Source organism: Macrosteles quadrilineatus, unplaced genomic scaffold, assembly GCF_028750875.1.
Source record: "Macrosteles quadrilineatus isolate MER2022 unplaced genomic scaffold, UCM_ALF_1.0 Scaffold_8__2_contigs__length_117827958, whole genome shotgun sequence".
Classification (NCBI taxonomy): domain Eukaryota; kingdom Metazoa; phylum Arthropoda; class Insecta; order Hemiptera; family Cicadellidae; genus Macrosteles; species Macrosteles quadrilineatus.
Genome location: NW_026542601.1, coordinates 110,242,745 through 110,263,421, shown reverse-complemented (window position 1 = coordinate 110,263,421; position 20,677 = coordinate 110,242,745). Strand labels below are relative to the sequence as shown.

The 20,677-nt window shown below is 34.0% G+C and overlaps 2 protein-coding genes across 10 annotated transcripts in view; one reads left to right on the top strand and one right to left on the bottom strand.

The window, feature by feature from the left end:
- LOC129001447 (voltage-dependent L-type calcium channel subunit beta-1) overlaps positions 1–20,677 on the bottom strand; it is a 234,315-nt gene that overhangs the window by 53,254 nt on the left and 160,384 nt on the right. Inside the window, exon 1 of one of the 8 annotated variants that reach the window (XM_054428729.1) lies at positions 3,077–3,347. The exons of the other annotated variants lie outside the window; for them this stretch is intronic. Coding sequence (XP_054284704.1) covers positions 3,077–3,145 — 69 coding nt within the window. The 5' untranslated portion in view covers positions 3,146–3,347. Of the gene's footprint in view, positions 1–3,076; positions 3,348–20,677 lie in introns of those variants that run through there. 8 annotated transcript variants of the gene reach the window in all.
- Positions 8,921–20,677, top strand: part of LOC129001449 (cell cycle checkpoint protein RAD17-like) — a 36,436-nt gene continuing 24,679 nt past the window's right edge. For both annotated transcript variants that reach the window (XM_054428738.1, XM_054428736.1), the window contains exon 1: positions 8,921–9,040. The gene's annotated coding sequence lies outside the window, so the exon portion shown is untranslated. The remainder of the gene's footprint in view (positions 9,041–20,677) is intronic.

The window sequence follows — 20,677 nt, the reverse complement described above, 5'->3', positions numbered from 1 at the left end:
GGTTTCAATGTGTTTTAGGGTGTTGTATCTAGGGTTTTAGGACATATGGTATGTTTAAGAAGTTCAATATATTTCAAGGAATTAAAATGTTTAAAGAGTTCTATATTTTTTATTTGATTAGGAATATTGATATGTTTAGGAGATGCAATATGTTTCAAGAGTTATAATATATTTTAGAGGTTCGTCATTTTTATGCGATACACATTTCTTTGGTTCTTTGTCAACCCCTAAATACTAAAATAAAAAGAAGAACAACATTTATTGAGCAGTAATCGTGAAATAACCAAGTTAGTAGACGGGGTACTACTTTATATTCTTTACTCGAGCTAATCTAATTCAAACTCCAGACAAACTTAAACCTATAACGACCCGAACAAAGCTTAGCAAAAAACTAAACCATTGTCTGTGGATTTGGCATTGTTTAAATCATGGGGCATTGTTTGGGTGGGGGGCAGTTGGCAAAGGATCAAATAGTTATTTGGGAAATTGCTACACAAAGTCACATTTGAGATTCTTTAAAGTCTAATCAATCTATATCAGCTATAATACGCTTCATGAAACGTTTTAAACAATAAAGCATTTTTTTTTAAGATTTAACCCCACATATTATAAACCAAAATATTTGTCTAGGTGTGTAGATTTGTAAACTGACCTGACATTTTTTTAAGTCCCTTGGGCTCTGCCCCACTGGCTTTTAAAGTTCCCTTGTTGTCCTTATGAAGAACATATTTGTTTAGATTATGATTGGCTGGATAATTTAATTGCTGGTAATATATTAGTTGCAATCGTTGACTCCAATAGTTAATGGCTGCAATTTAAGCAAACGTGTGCACAAACATTTACTGAATTGGTTGAAATGAAATATTACAATGGAAAAAACGAGAAAACCTGGACAATTTGATGTACTAAAAAAGAAAACTGAATTAACACTGTGCTGCATTTCTTGAGCAATCATTGAAAGAGCCGATTTGCAAATTATGGATACATAGGAAAGTCCTACAACGAGTACATACCACCAATACAGATAGAACACCACCAAGTAGATGAAATAGAAATAATTATTTTTTGTGTTTTTTTTTTATTTATAATCCTTATTATGGACAACCTAATGCGACTATGAGTAGGAAAAATTTGTAGAAAACACTAAAAAACCAAGATCAGCTTTAGAAAAATGATATTTATTTACAAGAAATGTTGATTTTATCGAACTATTATGTACATCGTGAGTATTTCCATAATCTTTGAGTTGACTCTTTTAAAGAACCGTAAATAATTACTTATTCGTTTTAAAATAACGCCTACTTAGCAATAATTGCTAGAATTCGAGCAACAGGACTAGTAATAATAATAAAAGGTCTCTATTCAGCAAGCGTTTTTCAGATATTTAAAATTCTGATTTTCAAAACTACTCGTGTCATTAACCTACTTAAACAAAATTTATATAAAAACCAATATATATATATATTAATAATTGGAAACATTATAACAACATTAAGTACCCTTTTAAATTCATTTTAATTAAAATGAAGAAATGAAGATGAAATGAATGATTCATTTTAATTATTAATATACTAGTAGCCCTAATCACAACCATACTTATTATATATATATATTATATTTATATAAAACTCAAATAGGTATAATTTGAGCAGCGTTTCTGCACGGAGGCATGTGATCTTATGTGATCTAGATGTTAATGTCTATTTCAAAATCCAAAATAAAATGTTAATGAAGAATTGCCAAAATACAATTATTACACAATTGCAGACTTTTAGTTACAGTTTTCACGTATCCCCATAAGTTTACTAAACAATTTTTACCTAATTTATCCTTCTATTACAATAAAATGGGGAAAAAATACTGTTTGAATTATCATCATGTATTGTCCGCAATTACATAAATACCTATAAGGTATATATTCAATGCTATTATCCTAACCACAGTAAGTTAGCACAGAAACTTTACCATACAAAGTATTACTTTATCGTCGGAGCATAGCGTGCCACTGCACGAGTACAATTAAAGTTATATCAATATGAAAGTATGCTGGGGCAGCCGCAATGCGTATAACTATGTATTGGCCTGCAAGTCGGCAAGTTTGCAACGGATGCCATCCAATGTGGGTCAAACTGCTAACATTGACCCATTTCAACAGAGTTGCGTGTGGATTTTTTTTATTCCTATTGTGGATTTCTTAAACGCAAATGTGCTTTGTGCAAATATTTAAGCAGGATAACTGTTTTCGATGTGTACAGATTTTTTAAATTGCCGTTGCCACTTGTTCGTTAACTAATGTTTGTACGTACCACTTGATAAAAAAATAACATAAGTAATGAAGATAAATACCTGAAATAGTAAATTGGTAAAGACAGGTGAACTTTATCTTGGTAAAGTAAGTACAGAGTACAAAACACGTTGAATACATCTAAAACATAATAGATGCAAATTTATCAATGTCTCTTACAACAAACAAATATTTTTAACTGTTTACGGTTACTAGAAGTATTTTTTTTACTCCACAAAGCAAGGCCAAACACAACCAAAACCTCAGTCAATACGTCCTAAACGTCGTTATGATTTTTCCATTACAGTTTTGACGTATAGTACCGTAAAAGTCAATTCAAAGTTATGATTTTTTTTAATCGAAAGAATAGTTTTTAGTGACTTTAAACAACTTGACATCGTGAAATATTCTAGTTTTGACGAAAGAACAACAGTGCTAATTTAACAAACAAACAAGTTTTTGAGCGTCATTATTTTTATGTTCTTAAACTGGAAGTTATTGGAAATTTATTATTGGGTACTTTGAAAATGCGGAATTGTTTCACTCAGGTAATGCGAGTCTAAAAACCCCTTTAAACAAACGTAAAATAGCATTCACACATATTCCTCAGAAGTCAGATCGTTAAGTTCTGAGCTATAAATAAGAGAATCGCTTTTAGATCGCAAATATTTATGTCACTAATAGAACCGACGTTTCCATGTGTTCCATTCAGTGACCCATATTATGCTCATTTACTGTGTCTTAAAACACGTATGAATAATATTTCAAAAGAATATATACAAACATAAATACCTTTCTCCTCCCGAACGTTTTATAAGTGTCTTTTCTCCCAGAAATGCCGAAGTTTCTTCTGAACGCCATCTTTTCTATTACTTCGTCAGCTAGTACCAAACATCATCTCCGGTATGCACTAAGAAATCACTGAATTGTTGGAATGTGAGGCACACAAACAATGCTAAAAGCGAACACTACAAACATAACTAACGATAAACACTATGGCACAACGATAAATTTGCGAATCTCGAACTGTGTGTCCAGAGACGGCGGCATTGGACGCCTAGTCGTCGAGCTGGCCAGAAATAGCTACATCGTCACATAGACGGGTAGGTAAATATTGAAAGTGGTCCAGGTAATTTGTGAATCGGTAAATGAAAACATTGTCAAATACAAAATCACAAAATCGTCTACAATGTTATAATATTTGTAATAAAATCTCCAATGGTTTTTAAACAAATCAATAGGGTAGTTCGGATTGTTTGTTGTGCGCTTTGTGGAAAAGGTTCTATATATTTTTAAATATCCCTTTTATTGAACTAATTTTCAAAACTATCATGCATGGTAATCTTTACACGGACAAGAATGCTCAAAATTAATGTGTTAGGCCCTGGTTATCTTGACGACTGTGTAAGAAATACCCCCGCCGCAGCAAACCTGCCGTCTAAGCGAATTTCCATTTGGCTGAATTGATTTTCAATTGATCTATTTAAATAACATTAGGTTTAACGAGTACCTAGGCTTGCTGCTACAAGGAAACTAATAAAGTGTGCGTTATAAGTAAAATAATTATTGCTTAGTATAAAATGAATATATTTGCCAAGTTTGATCAACAGATATCCATAAACAAGCAAACTACAACATTTTACAATATCCTCCATAAGAATAACATGGGAATTTTAAATTTACCATTTTTTTTAGTTTTCTCCGTAACCAATAACCATACAAAAACACTTTGATATACTGAATTGTTTGTTTTTTTAAGCTCTTTAAGAAGGGTTAGAGAAAAATTGGGAAATTTTGTGTTTTGAGGGTCAAAAGTGAGAAAAACCAATTTTTACCCCATAAAACCCCCCATAAAACCCTGTTCCCATGGTCCGATCATGCTGGATCGCGAACTCATTCAAGTTTATCCCGCCTTACACCTTCAAACCAAATTTCATCAAAATCGAATAAAAATTACTCAAGTTATCGTGTTCACGGACACACACACATATATATATATATATATATATATATATATATACATATATAAAAATTTGAACGAATGGTGTTTTTGGCCTCTGGGGACATCAAAATGAAAAAGTAAATCGGTCCCGGGCCTAAGTCTTACCATGAGACCTACGGTAATAGCTACTTCCCTATAGGGAAATTCGCTAAAAGCACAAATAGCTGAAGTTATCGAACAGTGGATTCGTAAACTTACTGTCATTTTCAATGTCCATGAAATTGCAGCATGGCTCGTATTTTATTATGTTTATAAAAACTCCCTGGCAAGAGTACTTTCGATTTAGATTATCGATATATGTGGGTATTGTATCAGATTCTAAAATGGTAAGATAGGTAATGGTAATGGTAAGAAGATAGATAGGTAATGGTAAGAAAGGACCATGAGGTCCTAAGTTCGCCTCAATAAAGAAGGATTTTCATTTCATTTCATTCTATTAAACAATATCAAAGTCATTGATAATGTTGGGTTAATTAATAAAATTAATTATTACAAAACTATAAATGCCTTGGGTTAATTAATAAAATTATTACAAAACTATAAATGCCTTGGGTTAATTAATAAAAATATTACAAAACTATAAATGCCTTACTTGTGCAAAGGTAATGAAGAATGGTATGCTTACTTGGATAATTACTCGGTATACTGTCATTTATATATTTTTTATTGTAGAATCAAAATACTGATACATACTCCTTCACTCCCCTTATTTTGTAGTAATGTGCTTATGTTTAACTTGTATATTTTCATTTAATAAATCCTTTTGATATGAAATCATGTCCTAATATTCTAGGTATTATGCGTATACCATACGCCATACATTAAATTAATATTTGTCGATGGCCTCTAAATTGCTAAATGTTTTATAACATTCTAAGACACAATAGAATTTTTTTTTATATATTCACGGGCCCATCAAAAAAGTATTTGATCAATCAGATGTTCACTTAAATCCAAATGATAACATCAATTTTGCTAGTCATTAAAATACGTTTGGAAGACAATCAATTCTATATAACTAGTGGCTTGAAGGGGCAATAGCCCCTATATATATTCTAGTAATTATTTTGTACAATTTATTAGTCTCATGGGTTACCCTACCTTGATTGTAGTTTAAGATTTTGTATATTATAATAATATGTATAATAGTTATTACATACCTGTATAAAGCATTTTGATGTCTGCTCTGTTAAAAATTAAAATTCCAAAGGACTTTTCATGCCTCCAAATTATCATGCCCAGACCTTTAACATAAGACCTCTCCCAGCTTTTTACGGCCTCCCGTTCGCTCACAATTTCATTGTAAAATGTTGGGCTTACGGAGTTAGATATATAGATTTTATGTGAAAATTTCCCTTGTAAACTTAAATGGCATATTACGATCTGTAGTTATTAGTTTTATTTTTAGCCAGAAAATTTGTTCACTTTGCTTCTCAAGTAATTACTACTAATTTTACACTTTTTTTAGACATAGGTACCTAACACAACCAATCGTACTCCATTAACTAATCCAGACCCTAGGTTAATATTTCTAATGAGCATTACTATTGAACCAACTTTTAAAACTAATTTGTGTGGTGGCATTCCAGATGGTGCAATGGAAATACGGTTGTATATAGTCAATTAGTATTTTAAACCTCTCTTTAGGGTTAGTATACATTTTACAGTACATTACATACTGTATTACCATATGCTTTAAATAAAGTAAAACCACATGTTTTAAAGTAAACAAAGCAGACATGACATAGATTCCCATGTTATTTAAATGTGAATTATTTTATTCCATAAGGACCTTTTGGTGCATAATTAAGAAAAATGAATAGTTTTCCCTCAAAATTCACGTCAAGACCTTTAAAATAAGACCCCTCCCATCCTTCTACGGCAATCCAGTCACTCACAATTTCTTTACAAAAATTTGACTTACGGAATTATATATAAGGATGCATGCTTTTCATTTTTTTTAAATAATAACAGAAGTATAATGAGCTTAAACCGTATACTTTTCTAAACAAGGCCGCGGCGTTGGTCTGTGACAACGTCGCACCAACCAGCTTAAAAAAGCCGAAATAGCTTAAAATATCTTAAATAAGCTTAAATAATAAGCTTAAATAAGCTTAAAATAGCTTTAAAGCCGATAATAAAAATAATAACAAACGCGTAAACGTAAAAATTGCACAGACACTCCTGAGTTAGTACAACAGCTGTTTCGGTACGCCGGGGCTGCGGTGTTGCCACTTTTAAGTCTTGTAATAGAAGAGGGATACCATAGCCACCTTTAGAGGTGGCTGTGGGGGTGCGCAAAATCTCCCAAGTTATCCTAATGGAAATTAAACTAAACACTGTAAACTGCTTTGTTTGTGGAAGTATATTTATAATTTATAAAATTTGTAATTTTTTTATCGCCAATAAAGAAACTTTTGTGTCCCTTTAAGCATCAAACCGAAATACCCGTATTTTTTAAATATTGGATGGGGTTGTTAAAGGTATATTTAATTTAGCATTAAACAATTCAACTGGATGGGTTTCAAAGTGCTTGGGAATTGAAATAATCAAAAATACTTTGTTTGGCATACATGCTTCATAGTAAATGTGGAAGTATCTTGTACAGTGAACTGAAATGATATGTTGGTGCAAGCTTCTAAAGCTCGTAGCCCTATGAGATGAAAAAGCGAGACAAGTCCTTTGAAGTTGCGGACAGCTTTTGTCTCTCAGGCTACCTTTTCTGGCCCTTATTTCTCCGTTGGTTTCTCATTAATAATTAATTTACACTTTTTGCTCGGACTCTTTGCAAATGCGTACATTTTGTGAGAAGGTCATACGTAGTGAGTATAGACACAGACAAGGGATAGGGAATACAGTAAGTATACTTGTTCCTTTGTCTTTGGTATAGGTATCCCATCAGTGTTTATTGCACGATGATCGATTCCCCTATTCTTGTGATTTTAGTAACATAGAATTTTATTGCTAATTGAGTAAACTGTAAATGAAGATATATTTTACTTACGCAATATTTTGCGACATGGTAGCTATAGGAGTTCTTCAAACAAGGTGCTATAAGCAAGGTTTGCTTTCAGCGTTTTAATTTACCCCAAAACCCCCATTTTTATTAGTACCAAAATATGTTTGGATTGAGTTTGTTCCTATGGTTTCCCAAAGGATATTCACAGTTTGAACGGGGGGGTATGTGCCTTCTTTAAAATCATATTTTGCGTATAAATATTAGAATATTATAATAGTACTAAAATGAATAACATGTGACACACAAATAAAATAGCATATTAGTAGTCTATTCACTAAGATAGTACGAAATTATTCAGTAATACGGTATGCTTGTAATATTTTTAAGTTTAAAAAATGAATTTGCTAGGAATTATTGTCATACATCCACAATCCACATATGCAATAAAAAGGTTTTGCAGCTACAGCAGGCTACGCGCGCCTATATTATTCGGAATATGTACTGATAAATTTTTATTGCATTTCACTTTTTATAAGTTAGCCTATTAAATTTATCCCAACCTTTTTTGTGAAATTTATTTTTTACTAATTGTGATGGAAAATGTTGGTCCTTAGTGACATTTCTTATATAACTTATTATCGCCAAAAATTTTCTTCACACGGAGGGATTAATACAGTACTTGTTGTTGATGATCATAAATATACTTTTTGTCATCCCAGTTCCAAAAACTTTAACTATTGTATTAGGTTTAAGGGAGTATGTTTGGTACTTCAGTATTAAACGGAGGCCACATTTTGTCAGCGCGCTGCGGCGGTTATGTTAGGTTGGGTTATCGTAAATATTATGTGTGTAGGACTTTCCTCGCTTCGTTATGAATCGAACGATACTTTCTATTATGATAACCCAACCTAACATAACCGCCGCAGCGCGCTGACAAAATGTGGCCTCCGTTTAATACTGAAGTACCGTATGTTTTATCTATGGTTTACTATTGTCGTTGTTGCCTGAGTTCTTGTAGGTAAGATGTTTATCTTCAATTTTCTTGCTTCTCTGTATGAAAAAATAATATTTTGCAATTTAAATGTTGGTACCGTTTAGAGATCGCTGATGCCACTGAGCTGGAGGCATGCTCAATAGCTCATACCAATTTTATTTATTCCGAGGAAGATTTAAAATCTGTGCTTTACTATATTTGGGTTTAACACCAGGGGCCTTTAGCATAATAAATTACAAACTAATGTTATAAATCAGCTGATCTCCCAATGAAAAAAATCTAATGGAAATTACAAGCTACAACTTGTAACTTGTAGTTTATCTTCATAGGGTTATTTATTGTTGAACATTAGATGTTCTAAAATTACCTTTTTAAACGAATTAAATAACAATAAATAAACTATAAACAAGAAAATGCTCTATACAAAACCGGGCAGTAATAGCCTTACATTGTCTTCGGCTGATATTTAATGTATTTAAGTTAAATCATAGATAAAACATAGGTTAAATGAATGAGGTCAGATTCTAAATACTATACAGCCACTTTTATACGAATACTTTCCTTTTAGGTAGTTTGCTCTTTGGCTCTCTCTTAAAACGTTGTTGGCAAACTTGCTCAATTTGAAATTTGGAAAAACAGAAGAGAAAAAGAAGAACAAAAAGTGGGAGGGAACTGGAAATAGTGGAAATTCAGAATCAGAAAGCGAGATATTTATTTCAACTTTGTTTAACGAAAATCTAAGCTTAATATATATCGAGGGTGTTTTCGTGAAAGATCTGTTAGTGTCCTGTTATTTTATCGGTAAGTAGTTTTGAAATTCAAAGAATAAGTTTAGCTTTCTAAAATGTGTGTGTTATTGCGCCTCAATTAAACAAAACGAGGTTAGACCTAACCTCAATTTTGTAGTGAAAATAATAAAATCAAAGATCTTCGTTGACACAAGTTTTGCTAAAGTTATTGATAAATTATCGGATTATTAAGATGAGTATGTAATTTAATCCGTGTCGGAAAAAAGGGAAGCTACATTCAGATGTACTAGCTACAGCTAAGTTACTACCCTACATTTTTAGGAAGGCCAATCTCAGCTGGGCCTAGAGAGTCACTGCACAGTGGCTAGTAGACCTTTAAATTATTTTATTTTAGGCCTATAGGTAATATTTATAACCTTATTTAAGTGTCTGAAAGGTTAACCTTTACTATTTTAGGCCTAGTTTTTTAAAGAAGGTAGGACTAACTTAACTTATGGAGTTATCGGTATTTATTTACTATAGCCTAGGCGCCTCCAAATATAAGTTACTATTTTTTTTCACCGCTGATGAATATTACTCAAGACAAGTTAGGTTGCAATACAAATATAGGCCTAGCCTACATTATTAGAATAAACAAGGTAGGCCGGATGACATTAACAAGAGGAATGAACTGTGACTAATTCATTGCATGTAGGCCTTAAGTTTACTTAAACTTAGTTCTTATTTAGGCTCGGGTCACGGTGGTGGGCCAAACTTTATGCAAATTCGGGGCTGTAATTAAGTGTTTTGAAGTTAGGTTAGATTAGGTACTTAGGAAGGTAAAGTTTAGGTTATAGTGAATCGAGATGTTGGTTTATGTCACGTTAAGACTGTTTTTGTACAATTAAAACCCTGGTAAAACACATAACTTAAAAACTCTATTTCAAAAATACAAGCATTATTTTAAATACGGTAACATAACTTAGTGTTTTTAAGGTTTTAATTGTACAAAAACAATGTGACAATCCAACATCTCGATTCATTACAACCTAATCTTTACCTTAAATAATCCAACCTAACTTCAAAGGACTTAAATACAGTCACGAATTCGTATAAAGCCTGACCCACCCTGACATTCCTTTTCTGACTTCAAAGGAGTTTGCTGACGTTCTAGAAGTTTGGTTCAGTTAGGTTATGTAGAACAGAACCATATTACTGCATAAATCCCATTTTAGCAAATTTCCTATTAGGGTTCAATTTTTTGATTCTAAGTACGGTACTTGTAACTTAAATGTAGGCTAATTTGTCTTATAAGATGTGTATTCAAACATTGTACATTTTACAGTTATATCTTGAGTAATATTCATCCGCGGTGAAAAATTATGGTATATTTGGATTCAGGAGGTAAAAAAACTATAGAGTAAGATATAAAAATAAAAAAATTGTTGGGAGGCACCTTTAGTAAATAGTTAGGTAAGACTTACCACATTATCAACATTAAATGATCGGAAATTCACCATCTCAAGTCAGAGATTGGATGCAAATTATTGACTGATGCAGAACCCTCTGGCCATTTATATAATCATGATTTATAATTCACATTTCAGGACCTTGCGTAGGCCTAAATGTTGATAATGTCAAGGAACCAACTTAGCCTCAGAAGTTATTTACTAGGCCTTCAAAAATTTTTAAATCATGCAAAGGGGTGGGCATTTGATTTAAAGAGAATTATTATGGAATATCTTCATCACAAATTTCAAATTTTAAAATAAGTTACATATGAACGTTAATTCTTTATTTATAGGAAGTACCGGTATATCAATTTGTAAGCCTACAGTAACTTACTTATCGATAGTTTATATTTTTAAGCTATTAACAGTGCTGAGAACGTTAGGGACACGTACACTCAAGAACGATATTTGTATTTTTATATTGTGTAACTCAAATCTTAAAAGTTACCACTTTGGAATTTTAAGTTTTTTTGTAAGGGATTTAGGTCTTAAGTTACTACCTGGTGTTGTTACCATCTAGTTTCAACTAGTTTGTTAGTAGGCATCAAATAGCATCAGGTTCTGGAAACGATTCTGCTTGGAACGGGAAATAGCCATCCTTAAGTATAAGCTTAATGATGAGCACCATTCACAAGTCTAACTTAACTTAACTTATTCATTTAAGAATAAGTTAAATGCCTATTTTTCAGTATTATTCATTCAGGGTGTTATGCATACGAATAAAAAAATATACATATGAATAAAAAAATATACATATGTAGCTTATTATCAACAAATATTTTAAGTTAAATGTGACCTACCATAGCCAGCGGTACCTATTCTTGAAATAAATACAAAATAGAACAACTAGTCTTAGTACTTAGATAGAAAACCAAAATATTGCAGTTTTATCAATGGCGAATTTGTACAAATATTTTTGTTGGACGTGTCAAATGAAAGGCCTACATTTAAGATTTTGATTTTAAGATAAGTTTAAAGCCTGACGATGGAGTTTTTAGTACTTAAATGAAAATTCCCTTGTTTGCTGCGACAGATGTAATGTTAATTATTTGTCCTCTACTCTAGTACAGACCAGGGGGCAGTCTAGGGCAGCCTTAATTGTTAATTTTTAACCATTATTAATGTTCAGAGACTAGAGAGCTTCTATAACTTAAGTTTACGTCTTGTTATTACTTGGAAAGATGTTAGGCTGTTTCTTGTTTTACCTTAGCTTAGGTGTGTCTGCACCTGGGGTATCTGCACTGGTAGGCTTTGGCCCACTCCGCTCACTACGGGTTTAGGTCAATTTGTCACTCATTCGAAATTTCCCAACACCTGAATGGCTGAATGTACCTGTATGAACAAGTATTGGTGTTCTTTTAAATTATTGTGTACCCATGGTACATGACATGGCTTTGAGTTCGTAAATTCACAATTAGACTAATTAGTTGCGACTGAAGGATGTATCATAATTTTGTTGTGCACTAGTGCCTAAGGGTGATAAAATCTTAAAACCTAAATGTCTAGGCTATGTTGAATCTCTTCAGTAAGTAAATATTGAAAAATCCTTTAATTTAGATTAATCTTATAAAATCACAGCACTCATTTACTTAACAACACTATTATTCATATGTATTTTGAGGAAATATATCGGGTTTTTACCGTACAGGCTTTAATATCGCATAGAAGTCTTTTAGTTACCGTAGTTAATATATTTTAGCGAATTTCTCTATAGGGAAGTAGCTATTACCGTAGGTGGCACGGTAAGACCTAGGCCCGGGACCGATTTACTTTTTCATTTTGATGTCCCCAGAGGCCAAAAACACCATTCGTTCAAATTTTTATATATATATATACGTCCGTGAACGCGATAACTTGAGTAATTTTTGTCCGATTTTGATGAAATTTGGTTTAAAGGTGTAAGGCAAGATAAACTTGAATGAGTTCGTAAACCGGCATGATCGGACCATGGGAACGGGGTTTTACGGGGTAAAAAATGGTTTTTCTAATTTTTGACCCACACAATTTCCCAATTTCTCTCTAGACCTTTTTAAAGAGCTTAAAAAAACAAAAAAAATTAGTATATCAAAGTGTTTTTGTACGGTTATTGGTCATGGAGAAAATTAAAAAAATTGTAAATTTAAAATTCCCTTGTTATTCTTATGAAGAATATTGTAAAATGTTGTAGTTTGCTTTTTTATGGATATATTTTGATCAAATTTGGCAAATTTATTTATTTTATACTAAGCTATTAATCTTTTACAAAAAAGTACACTTTATTGGTTTCCTTGTAGCAGCAAACCTAGGTACTCATTAAACCTAATGTTATTTAAATAAATTTAATGAAAATCAATTCAGACAAATGGAAATTCGCTTAGTCGGCAGGTTTGCTGCGGCGGGGGTATTTTTTTAGTTTTAAGTTTTTTAGCTATTTATTATTAACATATTGTCGAAATGTATAGGACTCCTTGTTTTACTCTTTAAACCTTGCACAATGGTATCAATTAAGCTCCTTTAATGGTGAACGATTTTTTTTTAGTTTGAGCAAAAAAACTAAGTTAAGCTTATAAGTTATTCTTTTAGAACCCCCTTCCCAGCCTTAAAATTCCTCCTTTCTGCGGAAAGTTTTGGTTAAAAATTTAATTTAAATATAATACATATTTTCATTGTGTTTTTAAAATGCAAACATTTGAGATTTTCTCACTAGGGCACTATTTTGTAGGATGTTGCTAAAATTAATGTTTAAATATGTTAAGTTAGCCTGGTTGTAGCAAATTTTAATGACCATAAGGTTAATGACTTGCTTTTGTAAAAGAAAATTCGTTTAAAGGCTCACTACAAAGAAAATGAGCATTACTTGACTGTTAATAACCAATGTTATTTGAGTATTTCCCCCACTATTAGGAAACAGGTGCCCATGATTTATTTATTTATTCTTCCAACGGTAACACCACTTTTACATTCAAAAAATGCATTAAATAGGTTAAATCACAGCATAAACATAGCATAATTATGTACTAAAATATACGCAATAAATATGAATGGATATGAAAAGCAGTTAGATATGTAAGTCATAACATGCAAAAGACAAAATTAACACTACCGGTACCATATGGAAATTTGCATTATTTTTTTACAATGGCAAGGATGGCCATCTCGATGATTTCTACAACATTTTTTCCAACTCATTAACATAAACACTAAGCAATAAGTATAGGCCTACATACTGTAATTAAAATTGAGCTTATTCAGTTTGTCAAGCGTACTTCTGTACGTTCTCTGATTCTCTTGTAGAGCGCGAAACAAGTCTATTGCTGGTAGTTCCCGCGTTCGCCGCTAGGTAGCAGAGATGTCCACTGTCGACTGCGTTTAGTTCCTAATTGCGGCTACAGGTTTCGCCTGAGTATACGTCTTGAAAGGATATCGAAAATGTTCATTGATTACAGAACGAAATTTTAAGTTAACAAAACCTAATGCCACAAAAACTATGGTGTTGCTATGTACAAAAACGTTATTTTTTTATCTTGTTCACATTACTGTATACAATAAGTGACGTAACCAAAAAGTTTGATCGTTTCTGTTAGATTAGGAGTATTTAGCCGGTTTACTTAGTTATTATGGGTTTAGCGCAGTTTCAATTTTGAAATAGACTAGATACGTAAAAAAAACACTGACAACAATTTATAGCCTTTTGTCGTAATTTCATTTGATTGCAGTGCTGTAGTAAAAATTGTCCCTTTAGTAATTTCGCAATTTGAAAGCGTTAACGTTTTCTCTAGCTAAAATGTCAAATAACTACAGAACTGCATTTTAAATGTACCTTTTTGTCTTCAGTAGCTAACTGAGTTTGAAAGGTGTGCTACTTAGATTTAGCATTGTGTAAAATCGGGCATTCAACTTCTTCGAAACGGAAAGAAAAGACCTTTGTAGTAGTGCTCAACAATAAGGGAATTTGCCGTAAAGAAAGAGGATATTGAAATGGACACAACCGTTCTCAATATGCATTAGGAAGAGTCCAGTGTACGTAAATAGTTTTGTATATCATTTTTTTTTTACATTCTAAATTTTCAACTCTTATCTGTCACATCTACATCTGGCGAAACCTTCAGAAAACAGCTGAACTGTTAAAGTGCATAATTTAATTGCATTATCATCCTCATGCTGTTTGCCCTCTTTGGTATGGTCAATTTCTGTACACGTTTTTGGGTTAAAATGTTACCCGTAGAAACTTTACCAGTTCCAGATTTAATATTCATGCCTTTTCTACGAACTAATTAAAGATTCGTCAAAGTTGAACAATTTGATTCAAATTTTGAATCAAATTGAACATTATAGAAACTTTGAGAGTTTGACATATAATGGTTAAAACATACCTCGTCAGACAATCCTTAACATGTAGTGTCGAAATTGCTACATATGTTTCGGCAGTTATTTACTGACGATGGCGGAGATCAGTAAATAACCGCCGAAACATGTAGCAATTTCGACACTACATGTTAAGGATTGTCTGACGAGGTATGTTTTAACCATTATATGTCATATTACGCTCCTGGGGCTATGAAAATGAATTTTAAGAGTTTAATTGTGATGAAGGGCATTCACCACCCTCTGTTGTTTGTTAACATACTTCATAAATATCGTTTACCTACAAAACTAGCTGTTAAATGAAACATTTTGATGTGCCGTCCATTATATTTCACGTGCTTATTAATTTTCTTACATTTTTAAAATATCTGGTACAGTAACACCATTGACTATACATAGAATATACTTCCCATGTAAGGTAAACGTTTGAAGCCAAGAAAATTGGTGAAGTTCAGGACCATCCTACACTCATTCTTCACTCATATTTGGTTTAAAAAAGGCACATAGTGGTGTCCTCGTCTTAAATGATTGATTGAATTGAATTGACCATCTTAAAAGAGGGTACACTAGGGTATTAGTGTATTAAATATATTAGTTAAAAACAATGCAGTATCATAGCAAACAGCTAATTTATTTATCACTTAACACAGAATATTGTCATTAGTTGGTAGACCATCTCAAGAGATTGCTCTACGTTTTTGGCATCAAATTTTTACATTACATGGGAAGTCAATTCTGTGTAGGCCTATAGTCAATGATACCTAACACTCTTCTGTTTTCAATACTAATACTGTATTCTTAGGTCGAAAAATGAAAAATATAAGAAGCTATAAGAAGCTCCTGCCTACCCAGGCACACTGCAGATTATTTCAAAACCAAAACCCCAAGTTTTGAATCAAATTTGGCACGGTTTGCGTTTGCGCCCCTACAGCTTTGCACTTGGACCCTCTTTTTTGCCCCTAAGTATCCGTCAATGTCGGTCTATGGGTCCTGACGGTGTCCAGCTGTGAAGAGAATAATTGCACAGGCAGTGCAGATGTTAGCCCCCTCCCCCGCTGTAAAGTGTACCCCCCCCCCCGCTCTACCGGGGGTAGACATTCCTTATGACCGTGGACTACCTGCTATAACCTATAACATCCCTTACACCCCGTCCCACTGTAGTTACACCCTGACCTGCCTTGCACAATGGGGTAGTCCCTAGCTGGGATGTTGACCTGTTGAATTCCTATTGGTATAGTGAATAAATACACGTGCGAAACATTCTGTGTTTTGAAATATTCAAGTACAAAATTAATCTCGTGTAAAAGGTATTTTGTTTTGTTTGAAATGCCATAGTCTTTAATGTAGGTGCTTCCTTGCCCATACTCGTTTTATCAGAGTCATTCCATACAAAAATGTACTTAAAATTGCTTATAAAACTGTTGCATTATTGGCCAAGGACTTTCACGGGCTCAGGGTTTGGACGGCACATTTACAGAAAACGTTTAAAATAATCCAATGTAGTCAGACAAAACACAATCACCAATAATACGTGTGTGTGTTTTGACAATGAAAGCATTGCACCCTGAGCTTCGAATTACATCATACTGTATTATTGTCAATTGAAATTCAGATATCATATATTCATTTTGACAATTTAAATATAACACTAACTTGTCCTCGTAAAGTTAACAAAACTTGCCGCAGTATTCCAATTAATACACAGAAAATCACCAATGCAATTTAAAATTTGTACTCTTTGATGGGTTCAAATTTGTATTGATTAGTTCCAAGGGGGCTTGTGAAAGGCATCACACTTAACTTTTTACGCCATTTTAAATATCATGTTTCCAGAGTGACAATTCTGTCGATATAGTGACATCCTTATTTGCACCGGGTTTTTTCAATATCTAATAATGTGGATTTCGTTATTAGACTTAATCTCCATTACATATCTTCAGTTTGATTCACCACTATAGTGGAGTATATTACGTTCAACTAGTAGTTTTGTTTTCATATCCCGCCGACATTGTCGCGTCGGTTCTTTGTCGGAGACGCTAGACAGTACGCGACGCGTGTCCGCGTGTCGACGCACGCACAATCTATTTCTGCCCGTAATGAGAGGCGGTTTGGGTAGACGGTTTCGACACACCCTGCAAGCGAACTATTCCAAGCCGGAATGAGCTACGTATTACGCCTCTTTCACACGACGCGGCGCGCGCCGTGCGGCGCCCGCCGGATCCGGCGTAGGGCTATGGGAGTATATGAGTCCCTTCACACTATGTCCGGCGCGCGCCGCGCGGCGAATTCGCCGCACGGCGCGCGAGTTACCGCCGGATGCACCTTGAGCCGGACGACAGCGCCGCGCGGCGTCCACGCCGGACCACTTGGTGAAGGTGCATTGGTTCTTATGGGAGCTTTCACACGGTGCGGCGCGCGCCGCACGGCCCAACCCCTACGCTGTCTCAATTTAGGCAAACAACCTGACCAAGAAGGTGCAACAGTTAATTAAGAAATTATATATCGTTGTATCGGAAAATAATATATTTAAAGCTATTACAAAACATATATTTTTATGTTCATCCCATGCAAATCGGTCAACTTAAAGTATTAAAACAAATTTTTTTCTTTAATAACTAGAGGAGAATATTTGGTATTAAGTTAATAATTTAGTAATTTATACGTAATGTAACATTTTTTTAACTTCTAGAATACAATATTTTCAGATATGACGAATACTTATATATAATACGTGAAGGCGATTTCTATAAAATACTACTCCTCTGTTAATAATGGACGGATTTTTACAAACGATGTGTCAAAATTAAGTATTTGTTGTGTACCCTTTCACCAATTCCTGTAGTAAAAGTCCTCGGGCTTTGCCCTCCGGCCATGAAAATCCCAATGTATATCTTATGAAGACAAGATTTTGTTTAGTTAAACCATAGACTAACCAACACAAGTAGACTTCTCATCCCATTGTTAATTTTGAAGCTCGTTTTTCATGTCTAGTTCATGTACGCCATACTGGGCGCTAGTGTCGACGAAATTTTGTTTCTATTATTTTAGGGGGAGTATTTTTTATCTATGGTTAAACAGACGAATAATTAGTATTAATTACAACTGTTCATAGTACACACATGATACACAGAGAGTTTTCGTTTTCAGTTTCGATAGATGGAGTGAGCGTTCGTTTTCAGAGTGAGTTCGTTTCCAGTTTCGATAACTGGAGTGGAGTGATTGGTTACATTATCTATGAGTTGACTCTTTTAAGTCGACGGAAATTGTGACAATTATTCGTAAAAAAACTACTTTAATATTTTGCAATTGCTCGAATTCGAGCAACAGGTGCACTAGTTTTTATATTTTAAATTAGCCTACAGTATTAATTTTATTTGAACTTTTAAGTGGAGTATTCATTTAAAAGCCACAACTGAACGGAAATTAAATTAGCCTACAGTATTCATTTTATTTGAACTTTTAAGTGGAGTATTAATTTAAAAGCCACAACTGAACAGAAAATAATAAATATTTAGGAGGGCCGTACGGCGCGCGCCGCACGAAACCATACTAGTGTGAAGACACACGCTTGTCCGGCGTAGCGCCGCACGGCGGACGCCGCACGGCGCGCGCCGCTTCGTGTGAAAGAGGCGTTAGACTCAGACCTCTAGTCATGAGGTCATAAAAATATTACGGCCGTAACGAAAATACAGATTGGGGACGCTCTGATGAGCCGTAAACCGGCGTTCCTGGGTAAAATCGTAAAACTATGACATCTGTAAGTAGGAGGGGGGGGGGGGAACAGACGGGTCTAGCACGGAAAAAATATATCGAATATGCGACTGGTTGTGGGAAGTTTGGTGAGCTCCCAGGATAGTCTTTTACACTTTTTGCTGATGTTACTTAGTAAAGAGTTTGGGACCCATGATGTCACCTTGTGTTAATCGATTTTTAAAAGTGATAATCTGAAAATTAACTTTAGGTTACAATACTATTCATACACCTTTCGCTTTCGCGTTTTGTATCCATTGTTGACGTTGTACGTGACATTCAATGTCATTATAGTGGTTTTGTTTGACCTTAGAAAATTTGTAGTTACGTTTACAGTAATATCAACAGTTTGGATTATTTCTATGGTAGAGAATATTTGTAGCGAAATATTAAGTTAGCATTAACAGCACAGTGAACATTTACATTAGCAAACACACGTCAATATCTTCCCCTTAGCAGCAAACCTACGTACTCACTGTTATTTAAATAGGAAATAAATCCGACAATTTTTAGCGAATATTTTAGTAGAAATCAAGCCGGGAAAATGGAAATTCGCTTAGTCTGCAGGTTTGCTGTGGCGGGGGTATTTATGTTTGTTAGTTACCTTATTTGTTTGTTAGCTGATGTTGTGGTTTAGTAGTCAATTTTTATCGCAATTATTCTGTTAGAATTTAATAGTAAATACTCTAAAGATGCCTCAATGAGGAGAAATGCGCATCCAACTACTGAACACAACACGAACAATAAGGAAACTAACTACCAATTATGAAAATACCTTTGTTTGAAATTTAAACTACGAAAACAATAGTAAACTCTCATTTTGGTGTAAAATTTCAATTTCACGCATGATCAGATTTTTACTACGTTCACAACTCACAATCGGTCTCGAAGTAGTAAAATGTCAACTGGTGGATGGCTGTTAAGTTGATAATTTACGGTTCCAGATGTGGAACGTTATTAAATTTGATTTTGAACTAGGTGTTGACAGCAATTTGGAAAAACAAACAATAACCCACTTTTCTTCACTGCATAGCTGCAGATTCAATTAATCTTGTATGAGTTTTACTTTTTTGGAGCCTGAAGATTTTAATTTAGGATTAGGCTAACACTTAAAGAATCATTTAATTTTTTTACGACTACACATCAGGGATCTAATGAGAGAAGGATGAGTGGTGAATGAAGTAGATTACCGCTGTATCACTAAGTTTTGCCGGTTTCTTAGCCCGAATTAATTACTAAAACGATCAGGGAAAAATTCAAACCATTAAAAATCTTCTGACATTTCTCACTTTCAAAATTGTGACCTTATATTGATTTTGAATAGTGCTAGTAAACTTCCTAGCGTAAAATTTGAAGCCTGTTTTATGTTTTGTTGGTGATACGGAGCGCATGTGACGTAATTGTATTGCGTCTATCAGTGTATGTAGTTTTAAGGAGTATTTTAATCCATGCGTTTAATTACTAGGTGTCAGCGTAATAAATTCAACTGTAGTTTATTGATAGATGCATTGATTAGGTTGAATGCCAACATATTGTACCATGTTGATTACTACTACTGCATCACTTTTGACTGAATCCTATTCTGACTTGATTGATGATTCGAATGAAGATATCCTCTATGGAAACGCTATGCAAGTAAGCTACGCCCGGAGAAGTATGTGATGTCACATGGTTTATGATATACGACTTGTGATTTACATTCAAGACTTTTTACTCGTATTATCAACAAACAACATCCTGGACCGCCATTAACACAGAGAATTTCGCCGAATAAAAATTCAGTGAGCGCCGGTAAGTGGGCCTCGGTTTTTACAGCCTTGCTCGATTCTGTTTGGATATTTCGGGGTCAAAAACCCCGCTCCGGTGGCAGGTGGACGCTTCTCAAGCTCGGCACGTCGCAAAGTTCGCGTAGAAATCGAAAAAACCGCGAGGCGAAACTGCGAACCCCTTCGGTCAGAGTATAATTGCGAAATACGAAGCGAACAAAGAACCCGATCTTTAACCCGCTTTTTTATAGCTACATTTTATTTCGGCAGCTGGACCAAATTGCTATTGCCCCCCGACCAATGGTACGCGGTCCTGCCACTCTTTTATTTTGAAACTAT